This window comes from Haemorhous mexicanus, chromosome 29 (genome assembly GCF_027477595.1).
Source record: "Haemorhous mexicanus isolate bHaeMex1 chromosome 29, bHaeMex1.pri, whole genome shotgun sequence".
Lineage (NCBI taxonomy): Eukaryota > Metazoa > Chordata > Aves > Passeriformes > Fringillidae > Haemorhous > Haemorhous mexicanus.
The window spans coordinates 3,832,323-3,851,331 of record NC_082369.1 but is presented as its reverse complement, the minus strand read 5'-3'; the positions used below and the strand labels follow the sequence as shown (position 1 = coordinate 3,851,331).

The following is a 19,009-nucleotide window of genomic DNA, read 5'->3' as shown; positions in this document are numbered from 1 at the left end:
AAACCTGTTGTATTTTTCCACACTTGCTTCCTGTTTATGTCCAGGCTCTGGGAGGACAGACACATTCTTCTCCTCCATCCTGGAAGCCTGGCAGGGACCCAGCAGGTCCAGCTGGGAGCTGGGACACTCCTGCATTGGCTCAGCCAGTCCCAAGGAGGGTTGGGATCAGCCCCATGCTGTGCTGGCTGGGAAGAGCAGGGAGGCTCCTTCACCTGCTTCCTTGGGCTGGAATTTGGTTTTTCACAGCATTTCTGTGCTCCACATGTCTGCTGGGCACGGCAAATCTTGGTGCATGCAAGGCAGGGTTTGAATCAGGGCTTTAGTTTTCTCTTCCACGGATTGTGCTGCTTAAAAATGCTGCTACTGGACTGTGATTCCCCCCCACTTTTATTTATTTTTTTTGTTTGCTGAGCTGCTCAGCCCCGCAGCTGCATCAGAGCACGTGCTCCTGCCCTGGGCCAGAGGAGAGAACTTGTCCCTGTGTTTGCTTGTGAGAACCTGGTGCTCCTGCAACCTTTATTCAAATCTGCTTTTTATTTGGCATCCCTGGTGCTCTGATTAATTTTTCCCGGGGGAGGATTAACCGGCCTCGCAGGGAATTTGTTTGCATCCCCGTTTGGGGGGATCATGTCTGGATCTGCTGCTGGCAGCAGCAGCCGTGCCCGCTGTGCTGTGGCCTTTTGGGGCTTTTTTGGTGACATCAAAGAGGACACGAAGCACAGCGCTGCGCCCCCCAGGTGAAGATGGCCCCAAAGGCAGCCCTGTGACCAGGCTGATCCCAGCCTGCCACAAGGGAGCCATTCTGTGCCATCAGCAGGGCTGGCCGGGGGCTGCTGGTCAGCCCCGGATCATCTGCCCCGGCTGCACAAGGGGCTGTTTATTCCCCGGGCCCGAGGGGGAGGCGAGCGCCCAGCCCCCCGTGCCTGTCCTGCCGTGTCTTTCTGTGAAACGGCGTCACACGGTGGCGGGGACAGGCCACCACGCCGGTGGGCAGCGCTCCCGGTGCCCGTGTGGCAGCGATGTCTCCAGCAGGGATTCTTGTCAACGCCTCCAAGTTTTTCTCGTACAGTCGGGCAGTAGCGCAGCGAGGTTGGGGGGCCATGGCCAAGCTGGGGCTCCTGCCAGGAAAGGGCTGCACTCCTGAATCCTGAGCCCTGGAGGGGCTAAAAATACCTCGTCTGGACATTTGGAGCCAGGGCACGGTGCAGACCCTTCCAGGCAGTGCTTTCACAACTGCTGGCAGCGCTGCCGGTGCTCCCTCCAACCTTCTGTTGTTTATCTGCCCCGGCTCCAAAGTCCCGATTGAGCAGCCTGGGCTGATCCAGGTTTATTGGCACGGGGGGCTGGGGCTCCCTGGGGGGCTGCTGAGCCGGAACAGCCCCGTGCCCTGCGCGGCAGCCCCGGGACCCGACCCCGGCCGGGAGGCGCGTGATGCAATTACAGTGCGGGATTATTTATAGCTCTTGGCCCCGTGCGCTGGAAAATGCTGCCCAGACCATCCGTCAGAACCTGCTCCTTGCGATGGGCACGGAAACCCACCCCCAGCCCCTGCTCTGCTCCTCTAGCCTGTCATTTTTGCCTTTCAGTCCCAAAATTATGCTGGGAGCCCCCTCCCCGGTGCAGCTCACGGCTCTGCCGGGACACGCCGGTCCTGCGGCCCCTTCCTGCAGCACTGAGGGGCTCCCCGTTCCCCCAGCCCTGTCTGTCCCTGGAGGATGCTCGGTGCCATCACGGTGGCCCAGCTGGCAGCTGAGGCTGCTGTCCGGTGGCCCGGGGGTCGGTGACGGTGACATGCGAAGCCTGTGGCCGTCCCGGCGCTGGCAGGGACAGAATGTGCCGGGGCTGGCGCAGGCCTGTGAGGGCCAGGATTAACTGCGCCGCTGCTGCCTCCGGCCCGGGCTCCCGTCCAGCTCCCAAAACAAGCACCGCCTTCCCCCATCGCGGCTGGGCTGAGCCCTGCGGGGTGCAGCCACCCCAGAACCTGCTGGGGGGCACCCACCAGGGGCTGATCTGTTTGGACGGTGATGATAAATCCAGATTTTGGCTGAAGTGGAATGCCCTCTCTGTCCCTGCGCTGGGGTCGGGGTTCAGGCACTGCCCAAATTCGGCAGCAGGGATGCTGGGCCCATAGCACTCGCACCCTGCGGGGCAGCAGGAGGCTCAGGAACACTGTGACCTGCCCAGCCCGGGTTACAGGATCCCTGAGCACCGCGGGGACTCGCACAGACCCCAGCAGCACCAGGCCTTGCTTTGGGTTTGCCCCAGCCTCCGGCGCTGCAGAAGCAGCAGGGCTGAGGACGGCGCGGCTCGGCCCTGGCAGCATCTTTGGGGTCGGGGCCTCTGAGGCTCCCCTTCGTGCGGCAGAGCTCTGCCAGGGCTCCGGGAAGCAGCCGCGCACCCCGACATGCCGGGGCGGCATCGCGGCCGCCCTCCGCCCGCTGACTCAGCCGCTGTTTGCCGGAGCTGCTCCCGCCCACGGAAACCGCAGGCAAAGTCCCCGCATCCCTGCGCCGGGGCTTTTCCCGCCGGCTCGACAGGAATCGCAGCTTTGCCCCAGCCTGGTGCGGGCAGAGAGCCCCTCCGGCTGCGGGGGAAAACTGCAGAGAAACCGCTGGATTTTTTTATTCCAAACTGTTTTTTTTTGATGGAAAAAAACGGGGTTTGGAGCGGCTGGGTGGCCGTGTTGCACATGCCACATGTCCCATTCCCTGTGAGGATCGTGCCAGCAGCATGGTGACATCACCGGGACACTCCAAAAACCCCGATGGTGGCCGGTGCTGCCAGTGTTGTCTTTGCAGCAAACCGCCACTTTTATTCACTTTATTCACTGTATCAAAACCAACCCCTTGTTTTTTTTTTTTGGGTCTGACCCCTCATTTGGGGTCCCTCGCTGCTGGCACTGCCCGGCCCCTTGCACAGTCACTCCTCGCTCCCTCCCTTCCTCGGGCAATGGAAAATTTTTGTGACTTTTTGACTTTCCTCCAGTTGTTTGGGAGCGAGGAAGGGGCCGGTGCCGCGCAAAACATGTCTATGTATAAACACTGGGGACGGCGCCAGGGACGGAGCCGCCGGCACCGGACCCTCCCCACGGAGCCGGGTGTCCCCTCCCCTGCCGGGACCCCAGTGTGGCGCTCCATGCTCAGTGACCCAGAGCCGTCCCCGTGGGGACGCAAATATTTTGTCTTTGTTTAAAAAAAAAACAAAAACAACAACACTTAAAGAAAAAAATCCCCCCCTCCGGGGTCATCCAGCGGCGGCACGTGATGTGTTGGCACACAAACAGGGAGCTCGGGGACAGCGCCCGCCCGGCTGGGGACGGGGCACGGCTCCCACGCCACGCGCGGGTGGCACGGCCGTGCCCTGTGCCAGGGATGTGGCACGATGGACTTTGCTCCCAGCGCCGCTCCACACCCCGGCTGGGGCTGCCGTCACTCCCGGGAGCCGCTTCACAAACCCCAGAGAAGTCCCCGTGCAGCCCCGGGTGGGTTGCCGTGCCCAGGGGGATGTGGCACGGTGACATTTCCTGCCGTGCCCAGGGGGATGTGGCACGGTGACATCTCCTGTCATGCCCAGGGGATTTGGCACAGTGACATTTCCCGCCATGCCCAGGGGATGTGGCACGGTGACATTTCCCGCCATGCCCAGGGGGATGTGGCACGGTGACATTTCCCGCCGTGCCCAGGGGGATGTGGCACGGTGACATCTCCTGCCATGCCCAGGGGGATGTGGCACGGTGACATCTCCCGCCGTGTCCAGGGGGATGTGGCACGGTGACACCCCACGCCCTGACCCCACAGATAAAACCTTATTCGTGTGGCACCAGGAGCACCACAGTCACTGCTCTGGGTGTCAGTGGGGACACGGCTGTCCCCAGCTGAGAGGCCGGGAGTGCGGGGCTGTCACCGTCTCTGCTCCCTGTGACCTCAGCAGTGACGGGACAGCCTTGTCAAACCCCCCTCCTCTGATCCTTCCTCCCACGCCCCAACCTCAGACTCTTCAGAAAGCGGGTTCTGCTCCTTTTTTCTTCCCTATCACCCTGCAAGAAGCAGCAAATTTGAGCTGATTTCAACAACAAAAACAAACTCAGCCCAAGCTCGGTTTGGGGAGAGAAGGCTCCAGGCAGGGATGCCCACACCTGGCCAGCAGCCTGCAATGAGCCCCCCTCCCCATTTCCCAACCACCTGGAGGCGGTTATCTTTAAATGCGGGGGGTTTTGTGAGCAGGGAGAGGGATTTTCCTGCCGAGCAGCTGTGTAAATGCCACCGCATCCCGGCCCGGCGATGGAGCAGCGATAGCCCGGGGGGTCCCGGCTGGTTGGAGGTGGCTGCGCCGGGCAGTGCCGGTGGGGAGGGCGGCTGCGGCGCTGCCGGCCGGACCCGGAGGGGCTCCAGCCAGTTCCCTCCGCTTTCCCGGCGGTTTTGGCGTATGAAAAAATGAGGGAGAGGGAATCTGCCTGCAAAGAGCTGGTAAACACCCTGGGAGCGGATCTGCGAGAAGGGGGGCTGCTCTCGGTCCTGTGTTTATCTCTGCAAAGCTGGGCTGGCGGCTTGCTGGGATGAGACAGATGGGGGAGACTGCTGGAAAAAGGCGATTTTTGGGGGGGCTCTCTGGTTATCGAGTTGTCCTTAGCTCAACTCTGACCGTCTGCTTGAGCAAAATATGTTTATGCTGCGAAACCTCCGGCCGGCTCCGCTGCCAAGGGGGCAGGGAAGGCGTGTGCCGATAAGGGCGCAGCGTCCTCCCCTTGCCGATCACCCGATACCCGGGGCAGCGCACGGAGGCGGCCGCCCGCCTCCCGACACTAGGAGTTTATGATTTCTTTTAGTAGTATTATAAAGTTTCCGTTGAAATAAAAAAGAAAACGAAAAAAAAAAAATCCCGTAATTCAATAGCGGCTGCTTCGCAGCTGCCAAAGCCTGGAAAGCTCCGGTCGTGCCAGGGGGCTGAGCTGGCCCTGGGGCTGGCAGCCCTGCGAGCAGCCATCCGAGAACACTGAAACTGCAGGAAAGAAAACGCTTCCTGCCATGGGCGGCTGTTCCGGGCAGGGAGAAGATGGTTTTGGTTTTTTTAACCACTTTTTCCCGCTGGCATGCTGGGGCTCGCAGCATCCCGGAGGGGTGTTCAGTGATCTGAGCATCCAGTGCCGCCCCGAGGGCAGCTCCGAGCCCCTCTGGGTCGAGGGGGAAGATGAAATATTCACTTTCGCTGCTGCTTCAAGTCGTTTTCCGTGGCCGGGTTTGGAAATAGCCGCGGCCCGGGTGAGGCTGCTGCAGCTGACGTGAGCAGGAAAGAGCCGGGGCGGCCCCGGGGCCTGTTTGCGAAGTAGAACCGAGTTGTTGTTGTTGTTGTTGTTGTGACACCGAACGGTTGCAAAACGCCGCCGCTGAAACCCCCGTGACTCTGAAAACAAGCTGAGCCCAGCTGTGGCTGGTGGCTCTCTGTCCACATGTGTCCGTCTGTCCAGCTCTGGGCCCTGCAGCCCCTTCCCCTGCTGGGATGCCTGTACCAGCAATGCTTGGGGGTTTTTTGGGGAGGGAGAAGAACCCAGAAGCATTTTTTAGGGAGGAAAAGCCCCAATTCCCCAGCAGCAGAGGTTTCCTACCACAGGGCTGGATATCCTGCTCAGGGGGGCTTTGCAGTGCTTGGGGGGTGGATGAGATGAGCTATCTGCAGCCTTTGAATTCTGCTTAAAATAAAATAATTAAAAAAAAAAATCCCAGGGATCAGTTTGTTTGCTTAGGGATTAAGTCACCTAATCTGCCTGGCAGCGGGTGGCATTGTGGAGGTGGTGGCAGCGATGGCTTTTTGCTCAGCAAATAATCCTGCCCCCGGCCACGGCTGGTGGTCAGGCTGGGCTCAGACTTCTCCCTGGCATCAGCTCTTCTCCAGGATGGGGTCTGGGGAGCAGGAACTGGTGCTGGGTGCAGGGAAAGGGTTGGGAGAGGGATGGATGGATGGATGAGGGAAGGGGCTGGGAAAGGGATGGATGAATGAGGGAGGGGGTTGCAGGGTTGTGACCTTCTCCTCTGCCCCTGTTAAAGCCACGCTGTGGCTCCACAAGGCTGTTTCCCCGAGGCTGGAAAACAGGTTAGACTTCTCAACCTGGGAGCACAACAACTTAATCTGGTGTTAAAATATCAGTCTGGGCCTGCAGGGATGGACCTCTGCTCCCTCAGGGGCTCAGACCCCCCCAAGAGCTGATGTTGACGGGGCCTTAGCAAACCCCTTTGGCTATTTTGTGTTCTACCTCTGAGATCACATCCCCCAAAATCAAGAGAAAATGGCTCCAAGTCACACCAGGGAAGGTTTGGGTTGGATATTAGGAAAAATTTCTTGATGGAAATGGTTGTCAAGCACTGGCACAGGCTGCCCTGGGCAGTGGTGGAGTCACCAGCCCTGGAGGGATTTACAAGCTGTGTGCTGTGGCACCTGGGGACATGGGTTAGTGGTGGATCAGCAGCTGGACTCGATGATCTCAGAGGGCTTTTCCAACCTTAATGATCCTGTGATTCTATAAAATCTGGGAGCCAAGAGCAAATCCCCAGGCTGCCCCCACCTCCCTGCAGCTCCTTCTGGCTGCCCCACCTGCTTCCTTGGGATGCAGTGCTGAGTTTTCTACTCCACAGGAGCAAGTGGAGCCAGGTCAATCCATGTGCACATGTCCCCAGTGCCATTTGCTTTTGGGGACACAGCACAGGGACCCTGTGAGAATAGGGAGAAAAGGGGTTTTTCCCTTTTAGGGCAGGGATGCTTGTTGTGCCACCAAATGACATTGTCACCAGTGTGTGGGCACTGTTGGGTGTGAACAGGGGACCCCATGGAGTGACTTTGGAGTTGATGCATCCTAATGGCACTGGGCTGACCTTTCTCTTCCCTGCTGGGGTGGATTTTGGCTGCTTATCCCAGAGCTGTCCTGGAAGGAGTGCCCTTTGGTGTAGTGAGTCCCCTGCTGGGTGTAATGAGCTGTCCTCTGGCTGTGGGTGGCAGTGACCCTTGCCAGGCCTAACCAATGCCCTGTGGCACGTCTGGGTGCTGTGCTGGGATGGAGGAGCAGGCAAAGTCACATCCTGGCTGCAAAAGCTGGCCTTGGGTCACCAAGCTCAGTGTGGCGCCTGGGGACTCATTTGGAAACCAGTCCTGTGAAATTTAAACTAATTAGCAAGTCCTGAGCTGCTCTCTAGCACTAATTGGCAAGCCTGGCTTGATTAGCTTTCCCTGGCACGTCCATGGCTCCACGTGGCACCGTGTTCCTGGCAGAGCACTGGCCAGCTTGGGACGCTTGTGGGGAAAAATGCACGAGGCCACCGGTGGGGACAGAGCCATAGGCGGGGACAGGGCCATCCCTGAAGGTGTCAGAGGGGATGTGAGTGGCACCATGGATGGGATGGATCCCTGGGGAGTGACCCCATGAGGGGGCTCTCATGTCCCCTCCCTGCCCAGGGTGTTTTTAATGCAGTAGCCAGGCCCAGCTGTCCTGCTGTGAACTTGTTCCATGGGCAGGAATGATTAACTGGCACGGCTGGCCCCGAGCCTGGCCCTGTGTTTACTGCTGCCACCCGAGCGTGCTGAGCTGCCAGTGACCCTCAGCGCTTCTCCTCTTTGCTCTGACCCCCAAAACCGGCTGTAAACAGGGGCTGAAACCGGAGCGTGCCTCCCTGCCCGTAACCAGATACTTCCTCCACATGAGCCTGGTGAGCTCTGAACAGAGCTGTGGTGTTAGAGCCTGGCATCGCCCAAATCCCAACAAAATCCCTAATCCTCATCTCTGTGCCAGGCTTCTGCGTGGCAGGATGCCAGATCTTCCCCCTCAGCCGATCCCCAGGGATTTGGGGGGCTGACACAGAGTGCCACACGCGGGGAGGAAGCGATGGATTTGCTCTGCCGAGGGGTTGGGAATCGCCGCGGGGACGTGGGGCTGGTGCCACCTCGTGGCTCCACCGGCAGCTGAGCCGGGACGCGCGGGGCCACACAGCCGTGACACGGCAGCTGTGGCACTGCGGTGGTGGCACTGTGATGGTGGCACGGTGATGGTGGCACGGCGCTGGAGGCACAGCCCTGGTGGCATGGTGTTGGTGGCATGGCACCGGTGGCACTGCACCGGTGGCACTGCGCTGGTGGCATGGAGCTGGTGGCATGGTGCTGGTGGCATGGTGCTGGTGTCATGGTGCTGGTGGCATGGCGCTGGTGGCACGGTGCTGGTGGCACTGCACTGGTGCTACTGAGCTGGTGGCACGGCCCTGCTGGCACTGCACTGGTGACACGGCGCTGGTGGCACAGGGCTAGTGGCACTGCACTGGTGGCATGGTGCTGGTGGCATGGCCCTGGTGGCACGGTGATGGTGGCACTGCAGTGGTGCTACTGAGCTGGTGGCTCTGCACTAGTGGCACGGCCCTGCTGGCACTGCACTGGTGGCACGGTGATGGTGGCACTGCACTGGTGGCACGTTGCTGCTGGCACTGCAGTGGTGGCACGGCACTGGTGGCACGCTGGTGGGGTCCCATCTGGATGAGACCCCCAGCCGTGGGAGCGGCAGCACCGCAGCCGCCGCATCCCTGCAGCGCTGGGAGTGGCCGCAAAGCCGAGCCCCCGGTCCCGGCCGAGGTCCGGCTGGAGGAGCCGCCCCGGGCGCTGTCTCCGCTCGGCACCGCCGCGGTTTCCGCTGCTGCCAGCGCAGTTTGAGTGAAATACTTTGCAAAACACGAGTGGAGCCAAGAGCAGCAGCGAGGAGGCCGAGTGTCAGTGGCTCACACGCCGCGGCTGTGCACCTGGGTTTCCCCGTGTTACTAAACCCACGTAGCTTTTGGGTTTTTAAGATTTTTCTTTTTTGCTCTCTCAGCAAGTAAACACCGCCGCGCCAGGCACAGAAACCACAGATCGCTTTTCATCTCCTGTTCTGTCCCAGATAAGGCCCCAGGCGGCGGCGTGGCCCCACGGGAAGGGGCTGGGGGGCCCCCATGGATCACCCCCGTCCCGGCTGCCTGGCTGTGTCCTCCCCAGCCCCGTGGATTCAACCCCAGCTCTAAATCCTTGCTGTAATCTGCTCGGGTCAGGCGAGGAAAAACCATCTCAGCCCTGCTGCTTTGTGCAGTTATTTTAATTTTTTAATGTTGCTGTTTAATTTTTTTCCACTTTTTTTTTTCTGGTTTTGTTTGTTTGTTTGTTTGGGTTTTTTTAGGTAGCTGGTGTTTAGTGCTGGGGCTTTTTGTGTCCCCACCAGGATACTGGTTCCAGAGGTAGCAGCTGGCTGGGATGAAGTTCTGCCTCTCCTCCCAATCCAGGCATGGAAACAGCCTCGGTCCTGGCCAGGCTCTGCAGCCGCCTTCGCTCGGGTTTCATCACCAGTGAAAGGTTGAGGCTGGAAATTACATGGCCAAAACCTGTCCTGGCGCAATGCTGCATCCAGAGGCATCACCTTCCGTGCCCTGGAAACCAGAAACCCCCCTGGAAGTGCCGGTGCCACCCCCGGACTGGGCCCTCAGCGTCCCACACAGACACTCCGCCCTGCAGGGGACACCCCGTGCCCGTCCCCGCCGCTCCAGCCTGCCGATGGCTGCGGCGCCTTCTCCGGCGGGGGATCCCATCCTTCCTCCTCCCTGATGATGATGGGTTTGTCGGAGATGAGCAGGGCAATGGGGATCAGCGGCTGATGCAGCCTCTGCCTTCCCTCCTCTTCCTCCTCCTCCTCCTCCTCCTCATCTCCGGGTGGGTGCCCGGTGCAGCTGGTGCTGCCGGAGGGTGGAGATCCCACCGGGCTCAGCATCTCCTGCCTGCGGTAGGCGAAGGGCAGCTCCTCCCCACAGCTCAGCGGGGACATCATCACTGTCGCCGGCTTTTCCAGCGCGGGGTCGGGCTGTGACCCGTCGGGGTGTGGCACCGCACACTGGGTGCCCGTGTCAGTCGCCTCCTCGCTGGGACTCGGCTCCGTCAGCAGCTCGGCTGGGTTGAACCTCTCCGAGGGCTCCAGGAGGCCTGTCCGGGGCTGGCCCTAAGGGTTGGGTGGGTTTGGGGTGGAACATCCCGTGCCAGGGCTGTGCATGGGCGTTTGGGGCTGTGGGATCTGCCCCCTCCTGCACCTTCCACCTCACCTGGCTCATGTCTCCGGCCGGGAACTGGATGGCTTTGGTGCCCGCGGGCTTGGGAAGGGGTGGGAAGAGGAGGTGGCGAGCCCTGGGGAGGGAGTGGTTGGTGAGGGTGTGGGTAATGGTGGGGGTGGCCTGAGCGGCTTTGGGGACGAGGGCACTCTGTCACCTCCTTTTGCTCAGGTGGTAGATGGCAGCCGCAGCAGGGACACCCAGCCAGATGCCCAGGTAGCTCAGGTTGCCACTCCACGGTGCTCCCTGGGGACCTGAGGGTAGGCATGGCTGGATGGTGGCGTTCCTGCCCCAACAGGGACACAGGAGGCGTTTGGGGTGAGGGGCAGTCCCCGTGGGGAGCAGGGAGGGCACGGGGTCTCAGCCTTTACCCAGCGCCTTGGTCTGGAAGGGCCACCAAGCACTGCAGGTCCTCTCGCTGTCCTCTGTCACCTCCCAAACCCCCACCCTGTAGCCTGTGCCAGGCTGGAGGTTTTGGAGGGTGTAGTTTGATGCCGTGGCATCCACTTCACTGTCTGGGCAAACGAAACCGAATGTGGGGTAGTCTGGCACCCTCCTCCCGTCCCAGGGGCTCATGAGGTCCCACTCACAGGTCACGTTGTCCCCTTCGGCCACGTGGCAGACGAGGTACTTGGCCAGCGCGCCGGGGCAGGCGGCCCGCGGGGACGGCTCCCAGCGGAGCACAGCCTCGGTACCCCCGGTGCTGATGTTGAAGGGCACGTCCAGCGAATCTGTGGGCAAAAAAACATTGTGGGGGGAGGTTATTGTGGGGATTATTTCAGGAGCGCCCCTTCTGCAGTGCAGCCAGGTGCGGATGCTCCGTGCCCCGGTGCTCCGTGCTCCACACGCACCGTTGCTGGTGTAGCGGTGCCACAGGGCGAAGGTGGCCCAGCCCCGCTCCGTGTCCCGGCCGTGCACGGCGAGGCGGTGACAGCCCCGCGCTCCCAGCGCTCCTGGGGGAACCGGGGCTGCTGGTTAGACCCTCTGACCCCGGCTGGGGGGACAGCGGGGTCTTGGGGCGCTCCCTTGCCTCTCTGCTCGTGGATGCTGTTGGCAGGGAATTCCTGCTGGCTGCAGACTCCCTGTTTCGGAGGCTCTGGCAGTGTCTGCTGCTCGAAGCAGAAAGCATCGCCGGGCACCGGCGCTTCCCACTGCGCAGTCACGGTGCTGCCGGCCACGCTGATCTCCTTGAAGCTGAGATCTGGGATGAAATGAGGGACATTCGAGGTAGGTGGAAAAAATAACGCCCGAGGGGCTGCCGGGGGAGCTCAGCGGGTACCTGCGCGCTGCTCTGCCGGCACACGGAGCTGCTGCGCCGGCCCCTGCCCCGCGGCATTGGCGGCGGTCAGCAGGATTTCGTACTCCGCCCCGGAGAGGGTGAGGTTGTGCTCTGTCACCTCCCCGCCCAGCTCCACCGTGTCCTCCTCATCTGACCCTGCACAGCCACACGCCAGCATGCTGACGTTCAGCCTGTAGGTGACATCCTTTTGCTCCATGAGGACTGGCTGGGGAGGAAAAGGGGGTGACTAGGGGGATGAGGTGGTGGGGGACACCCAGGAAAGCCCCAGAGATGCCTCTGTACCTGCCAGCTCAGCCTCAGCACCCGCTGCCCGTCTCTCCCCAGTCTGCCCAGCTGATGGCTCAGCACCGGCCTCCTCAGGATTTCTGCAGGAGGAACAGGCCTGACTGAGCCATCAACATTTTTGGGAGCTGTTAGGAATCTCAGCAGGCTCCTCTCCTCTTCCTCACCCTCAGAGATGTTGCTGCTCCAGTCACTCCAGTAGCTGCTCCAGTGAGGAGGCTTGTGCCGGAGCTGGACCACGAAGGTGCCATTGACCCCCAGGGCACAGGTCACTAGAGAGGGGTGGCAGGGTCAGCTGGGGGTGACCCCTCCTTTCCCCAACTTTTGGCCATCACAGGCTGGGGAGCATCCCTAGGAAATGCTTGTCCCCAACAACCCCACAGGATAAACCAACCTGAGTTTTCTTTAGCAGTCACCATCACTGTCTCACATGTCACCTGCAGAGAGAACCAGGCATGGAGACACCCTTCCAGTAAAACCAGTATTTTACTGGGACAACAGTGCTGCCCTGTGATCCCCAAACACCCCAGGGGCTGGGAGAGCCAAACAGTGCAGGGGAAATGGTGGCCAGGGGCCCCCTCAAACCTGGGACCTTCCTGACAGCAGCTGAGAGGGATGGGGGTCCCCAGATGTGACAGCTTCACTGGGGACAAGCATCTGGATTTGATCCATTGTCGTCATTACTATAATCTGGGGTTTTGTCTGTGTAATCCCTGAGAATCCTGTTATGGGCAGCAGCAGGATCCCATGGCCAGAGGACAAGGCAGAGCTGATAACCCAGGGAAACAGATGGGACACAGCTGGGTTTGGGGGGGGACAGTGACATCACTGAGCCCCCACACTCCCGGGGCTGCTGTGATGCTCCTGACTGTGCTGTCAGTCACTGCCAGCTCCAGCAAACAGCATTTTTACCTGTGTCCAGTTGCTGTCTCCCACCCTCCAGAAGCGAGCCTCGTGCTTTGGGGGCTGCTTCAGTGACTGCTTCAGGCTTTTGCACTGCGGCTGTGGCACCCGCACCCTCAGCTGGCCACCAGTCTCAGAGAAGGACATCCCAGTGCGAGGTGCATCCAGTTTGACTGGAAAGATGAGGTGGTTTGGGGTGGTCTGCCAGTTTTCAGTGCCAGTGCTGGCTGCCAGCCCGGCCCTGGGGCACTCACCAGCCTCGTTGAGGGGCAGGGTGTGGTTGGGGGTCCTGCGGACCTGGTCCCCCCAGCGTGCCTCCACCCAGGCCGTGGTGTTATCAAAGATGTACACTTGGCTACGTGAGGGGCTGTAGCTGGTCGCCGTGCCCGCCTCAAACCGTCTGCACAGGCCGCGCTTCTCAAAGCTGGGGAGGGAGCAGGCACAGGGTGGCACCCGGGACTCATCCCATGGGCTCCCCCTCCCCGCCGCGCTGCCCAACTCACCAGAGGTTCAGGATGTAGGAGGTGTTGCCGGCGGGGCCGAGGGGCGGCCAGGAGCAGTGGAAAGGCTTGGGGGTGCTGCATTTCATCCAGCAGGAGACATCGTGGGCTGCCAGGGTGCCTGCGGGACAGGGCAGCGGCTGGAGGCTCCTGCATCCCGACTCCATCCCGTGCATGGGGGAGCAGTGGTGTGGCTGTTGCCTGCTTGCGGTGTTGCTCAAATGGGGAATCAGAGCAGCGGCACCAGCGATTCTCGCCCCAAGCCCCCCGTGTTCCCCCTCCCCGGTGATGCGGCGCTGGCCGGTGCCACTCGCCCCGGCCAGTGGGGAATCACCATCTTTAATCCGTCCCTGTGGTTTTGGGTGAGTATCTCCATCTCTCTCCGGGAGCTCCCCAGGTCTTATCGCCCCCGAATCATTCATTGAAAGTCTTCTGAAGTTATCTCTCATCTCCCAGCACCGCAGGAGCACTTACCGCCCTGCGCCAGCGCCGCCAGCGCCGCCAGCAGCCAGCCCAGCATCGCCCACCGGGGCTGTCCCACCCCGGATCCGGGGCTCCGCTGCCCTTCCCGGCTGCCCGATCCCCCCGCACCCCTCGGTGCCCCTCTCGGCCGTGGCGACAGCCCCGGTGCTCAGCGCAGCTTCCCGCTCTTGGGGTTTCCTCTTCTGCTGAGAGCGTGCCGTTCCCAGGCGGGGCAGAGCCCTAGACGTGAGTGCATGCCCCACTTTTACCAAAAACAAAAGAGAAAGCGACCAAAATATCCCCCTTTTTTTGGCGGCACGGTTGCCGGGATGAGGCCGGCCCTGCCCCGCGGCCGCACCGCATGTCCCGGCCGCGCCACGTGCCCCGGCACGGCCAGAAGAGCAAGGTAAGCAAAGATGAGTCTTGGGGCTTTCGGTTTTTATTTTTTTTTTCTGGCACGCCGCGTGTTTCTGGTGCTCTGCCCGTAACGCGGTGAATCTCCAGGTTGGGATTCTCTGGGGTTTTTTTTTTTTTGGGCAGTCGGGTGTGTTTGTCCCCAGAGCCGCTCATTGCGTGCGCCGCGAGAACAAAGCCCCAGTGAGGCAGGAGAGCCCCGGGGCAGCAGAGCCGTGTGACAGGGCGGGTGACCCGCGACGGTGGAGCCGGGTGGCACCGAGGGCCGCGCACAGAGTGCCCTTGTTCCCGCAGAAAGCGGCCCCTTGTGTGGCCCTTGCTCGGGGCCGGAGGGCGGCGGTGGCGGGAGTGTCCCTGCGCTGGGACAGCGTGGGCACGGCCGGGCTGGGGGCACAGAGGGTCCCCTGGCACCTCCGTGTGCCCTCCCTGTGTGTCCCCCTGTCCTGCCCGGGGTGGGGGTACACAGCAAGCTGTGCCGTGCCAAACTGGGCCGTGCTGGGCTTTGCTGTGTGTGCAGACAGCAGGACTGGGCTGGACTGGGCTGTGCCATGCTGAACCAGCCCAGGCCATGCTGTGTCATGCCAAGCTATGCCATGCTGGACCATGCTGTGCCATGCCATGCTGGACCATGCTGGGCAGTGCTATCCCAGGCCACATGCTCTGTGCTGCTCTGTGGCAACCAGGACAGACCTGGGCTGGACCACACCAAGCCCCAACCCCTGCTGTGCCAGCCCCAGGCCCTGCCATGCTGGGCTGTACCATGCCAGGCAGACTGTGCTAGCCCTAGGCCATCATCTGTGTGCCAGAGCTCTTGTGCTGGGCTGTGTCAAGCCAGAAAGGCTGTGCCAGGCCTGGGCTGTGCCATGCCATGAAAGACTGCAGTGCCAGGATGTGCTGAGACAGGCAGACTGTGCCAGCCTTTGCCAACACTATGATGTGCTATACTGTGCCATGCCATGCCAGACTGTGCCACACTGGGCTGTACTGAGCCAGGCAGACTGTGCCAAACCCAGAATGTACCAAACCCAGAATGCACCATGCCCTGTCAACCCCACACCCTGCTCTGCTGTGCCAGCCCTGTGCCATGCCAGCTCTGTGCCATGCCAGCCTCATGCCTTCCTCTCTGATGTTGTGCTGTGTCATTCCAGCCCTGGGCCATGTGGGTCTCATGGCATGCTGTGCCATGCCCAGGCCATGCCAGCCCTATGGTGTGCTCTGCCACTTCATGCTGTGTTGCTCTGGCCCCGTGCCGTGCCAGCCCCATGCTGTTCCACGCCAGCCCTGTGGCGTGCCAGCCTCATACTGTGCCATGCCAGCCATGCCATGCTGTGCCAGCCCCATGGTGTGCCATGCCAGCCCCATGCATGTTAGCCCCATAGCCCATGCTGTGTTGTGCCAGCCCCATGTTGTGTCAGCGCCGTGCCATGCCATGCCATGCCATGCCATAACAGTTCTGTTCTGTTCTGTTCTGTGCCAGCCCCATGCCATGCTGTGCCAGCCCTGTGCCCTGCCAGCCCCATGTTGTGCCAGCGCCATGCCATGCGATTTCTGTGCCATGCCAGCCCCATGCCATGTGTGCCAGCCCCGTGCCGTGCCAGCCCCGAGCCGTGCCGTGCCGTGCCGTGCCAGCCCCGGGCTCCGTGCTGATGCGCGTCCGGTGACGCGGCGGGGCCGCTGGGCGGCGCCCCGGGCGCACCGGCGGGGCGGACCGGGCGCACCGGGCGGAGCGGGCGCAGCGGGAGGCGGCGGCGGCGGCGCGGCGGGATGGACGAGCCCAGCATCCTGCGGCGGCGAGGCCTCCAGGTGAGCACCGGGCACCGGCACCGCAGGCCGGGGGGCGGGGGCGGGAGGGAGCGCGGGGAGCCCGCTCCCGGTGAGCCTGGGCTGGGGGTGCGGGTCTGCGAGGGGTGGGCGCTGCGGGGGCGCGGGAGGCGGGCGCTGTGGGTGAGAGGGGGGTGCTGTGGGTGAGAGGGGGTGCTCTGAGTGAGGGGTGGGTGCTCCGGGTGGGAGGTGTGTGTTGTGGGTGGGAGGTGGGTGCTCCGGATGCGGCTCTGCGAGGGGTGGGTGCTGTAAGTTGGGAGGTGGGTGCTCCGGGGGTGGCTGTGCAGAGGGGGGGTGCCGGAGGGGAGCAGTGGGTGCTCTGGGTGCGTGTGAAGCGGGTGCTGCGTGTGCAAGAGGTGGGTGCTGCGGGTGAGAGGGGGGTGCTCTGTGTGTGCAAGAGGTGGGTGCTGCCGGTGGGAGTTGGGTGCTCTGCGGGAGTGTGAGAGGAGGGGGTGCTGCGTGCGGGAGTGGGGGGCTCGCGTGGGGGTGTGTGAGAGGTGGGGGCTGTGGGTGACAGGTGGGTGCTGCGTGTGAGCAGTGTGGCACAGGTGGGACAGGAGCCGGGCACCCACCCGGGAGCCTGGCAGGGTCTGAGCCCCGGCTGTGTCATGGGATGTTGGCGGGGGGTACCCAACCGTGTGGGGGCTCCTGTGGGAGCACGGTGGTCCCTCCAGCCCAGCTCCCGATGCCGGTTCGTGCCGAACCGCTGTGCCAGCCCCTCTCTGAGCCCCTCTCTTGCCTGGCGTTCCTGCTCCCTTAGGCAGAGGGACACCCACCCTCCTGCCCGTCCTGCAGCCGCTCCCGCAGGAACCCCGGCGCTCGCTGCCGCGCTCGGAGGGGTGATCACCGGGGACCCCCCGGCTGGCAGAGCTGAGCGCTGAGCCGGATTTTCCGGGTGACCTGACGCCTCCATCCCCATCTGCAGTATCCGGGGGGCCCGGGCGGAGCTGTCGGCGCGGTTGGAGGATGGCACGGCGCTGCCTTCATCCGAGCTGGCAGCTCCTCGGGCAGCTGCGCTCCGCTGCACGCTCAGCCCGGGGGAGAGCCCTGTGCCGGAGCTGCCGCCCCGCGGGTGCCATGGACAGAGCCGAGGCCGTGGGCTCCGGGGCTCGGGGCTCTGGGTGTTGTTCCTGGCAGTCCCGGGAAGGGCAGAGCCGTGGGACCTGGCTGAGTGCCCACATGCCCATGGCAGGAGGGGTGGGAAGGGGCTCCCACCAGGGACTTAATCCCAAAGGGCTGAGCAGCAATGCTGTCCCCGATGCTGCCCCAATGCCATCCCTGATGCCATCCCTACTGCCATCCCTGATGCCACCCTCAGTGCTGTCCCTAATGCTGTCCTGACAGGGATCAGCTGATGGTTAATCCTGGCTCCCACTGGGACCTGCTGAAGGGACAGGCACAGTCCTGGACAGTGCTGGTGTGTCAGGCACCCTATGGATGCTGACTCTGTGACACTTCCCCCACAGGGGTCCTCAGGGCCACCAGGGTATGCTCTGGGTGTCTCTAGGGACACAGAGTGGCCGGGGAGCCCCTGGCAGTGAAGGGTATTGGCTTCTCTGAGCACTGGCACCCAGAGATGGGTGTGGGTGAGCACGGGGGACAGTCCCCTGTCCCACTGTTCCATCTGCACACAGCTGAGCAGTGAAACCCCAGTCGTGACCCCCCCCTCTGTCCCCTGCCCTGCACAGGGGCTGGTGGCCAGTGGCACAGCTCCAGGGGTGGCTGGGGATCGGGCTGGGTGACAGCAGGGCTGGCTGAGGGTGCTGGGGGCTCCTGCTCCATGTAAGGACCCCAAATCCCCTCACCCTGCCCGGGCCTGGGGTCAGCCTGTGCTGGGTGCACAGGGACACCCACACCCACGCCCTGTCCCCCGTCCCTACTCTCACAGATATGTCCCATGCCACCCTGGGGCAGACACGCACCCGTGGGCCCCGGGGCTGCCGAGTCCCTGTGCACCCAGGCATGATGTCACTCGTTGCCATGGCAATGCTGCTGCATCACTGCGTTGCAGCGCGCCCCAATCCCGGGATTTCCACTGGGGCTGCGTGGCGTGGGCAGCAGGATGGGGCATGGCTACCCCGGGGTTTGGGGGGTGGGTGGATGCTGCTGGGGGCCCCCACATGGGTGGCAGCAGCTCCAGCCCACAGGGAGCTTCGTGCCTGTGCCAAAAATGAGTCCTGGCTGCTCAGGGGTACGGGACCAGTGGGCACAGGATCAGGGCAGTGATGGGGCTTTAACCAGCACCTTTAACATGTCCCTGCATCCCACGGTGTGCCAGGACACACATCAGCCTGGCCACGTTGTGCCACTCACAGTGTGCTGGCAGAACCTGTAACACTCTGTGGGGTGACAGGTGGCACAGGGGTGGGGACAGTGCTGGAGCCGGATGGTGCCCAGCATACCAGGAGGATGGCACTGGCATGGGTTCCTGTCCCCAGCTGCCCTTTGGCCCTTCGCACCACCTGTGAGCAAACAGTTCTCACAAGAAATATTCCCAGAGCCTGGAAAAATAAATAACCTAAGGGCTGCTGGCTGCTTCCCACTCCTGGGCTGGGGGGGACGAGGTGGGGGACAGGGTGAAGCCACCATCCTGGGGCCATGCTCCAGCTGGGCACATGGGTGCTGCTCCCTCTGCACCACCCTCGTTCCATCGCTCCTGGGCCTGGCCATGGCAGCAGCAGCCCTGGGGACACTGGAAGATGTCCTCTTGTGCTGGCCTGGGGTGATTTGTCACCCTCCCCCTGGGCACTGTGAGTGGGGATCGACCCTGCAGTGACAGTGTGTGGCAGTGGGGGTGCTGCCAGGTGTGTGGGTGGGGCTGGCAGGGGTGGCAGGTGGCATCCCTGACTCCCAGGGCCACGCTCTGACCCCACCTCGTGCTTCTCTTGTTGCAGAAGGAGCTGAGCCTGCCGCGCCGAGGAAGAGCGTAAGTGCCCAGCTGGGCCACCCGGGGCAGGGGTGGGTGTCACCGGGAGGGTCACACCTGGGGACACAGCACTGCCACCATGCTGTGGGATGGCTGTTGAATGGCACCAGGCAGGGATGGCTGTTGAACGGCACCAGGGCTTGTTGTCCCCAAATCTGGGGTGGCATCATCATGTTCTCTGGCACTGGAGGGACCTGATTGTGCATCTCCTGGGGTGTACTGGGGTTAACTGGGATGTACTGGGGTGTACTGGGGTGTACTGGGGTGTTTGTGCTCTGCTGTAGGTGTGTTGGGGTTCTAAGCATTATTG

The 19,009-nt window shown here is 62.5% G+C and overlaps 2 protein-coding genes across 3 annotated transcripts in view; one reads left to right on the top strand and one right to left on the bottom strand.

Annotated features, from left to right (window-relative positions):
• Positions 1 to 9,076: 9,076 nt before the first annotated feature.
• Positions 9,077 to 13,465, bottom strand: IL12RB1 (interleukin 12 receptor subunit beta 1). The gene is made up of 14 exons (XM_059870079.1): positions 13,080 to 13,465; positions 12,831 to 13,000; positions 12,586 to 12,749; positions 12,068 to 12,110; positions 11,841 to 11,945; positions 11,674 to 11,756; positions 11,371 to 11,596; positions 11,122 to 11,292; positions 10,943 to 11,044; positions 10,682 to 10,822; positions 10,463 to 10,606; positions 10,249 to 10,345; positions 10,086 to 10,167; positions 9,077 to 9,985 (listed from the first exon to the last, which is right to left on the bottom strand). Exons 1-14 carry the CDS (start codon positions 13,250 to 13,252, stop codon positions 9,476 to 9,478), a joined length of 2,211 nt encoding a protein of 736 aa, XP_059726062.1. The 5' UTR covers positions 13,253 to 13,465; the 3' UTR covers positions 9,077 to 9,475.
• A 2,208-nt stretch (positions 13,466 to 15,673) lies between these two features.
• Positions 15,674 to 19,009, top strand: part of MAST3 (microtubule associated serine/threonine kinase 3) — a 29,893-nt gene continuing 26,557 nt past the window's right edge. For both annotated transcript variants that reach the window (XM_059870237.1, XM_059870235.1), the window contains exons 1-2: positions 15,674 to 15,755; positions 18,668 to 18,699. In XM_059870237.1, the coding sequence (XP_059726220.1) occupies positions 15,717 to 15,755; positions 18,668 to 18,699 (71 nt within the window). In that variant the 5' untranslated portion in view covers positions 15,674 to 15,716. The remainder of the gene's footprint in view (positions 15,756 to 18,667; positions 18,700 to 19,009) is intronic.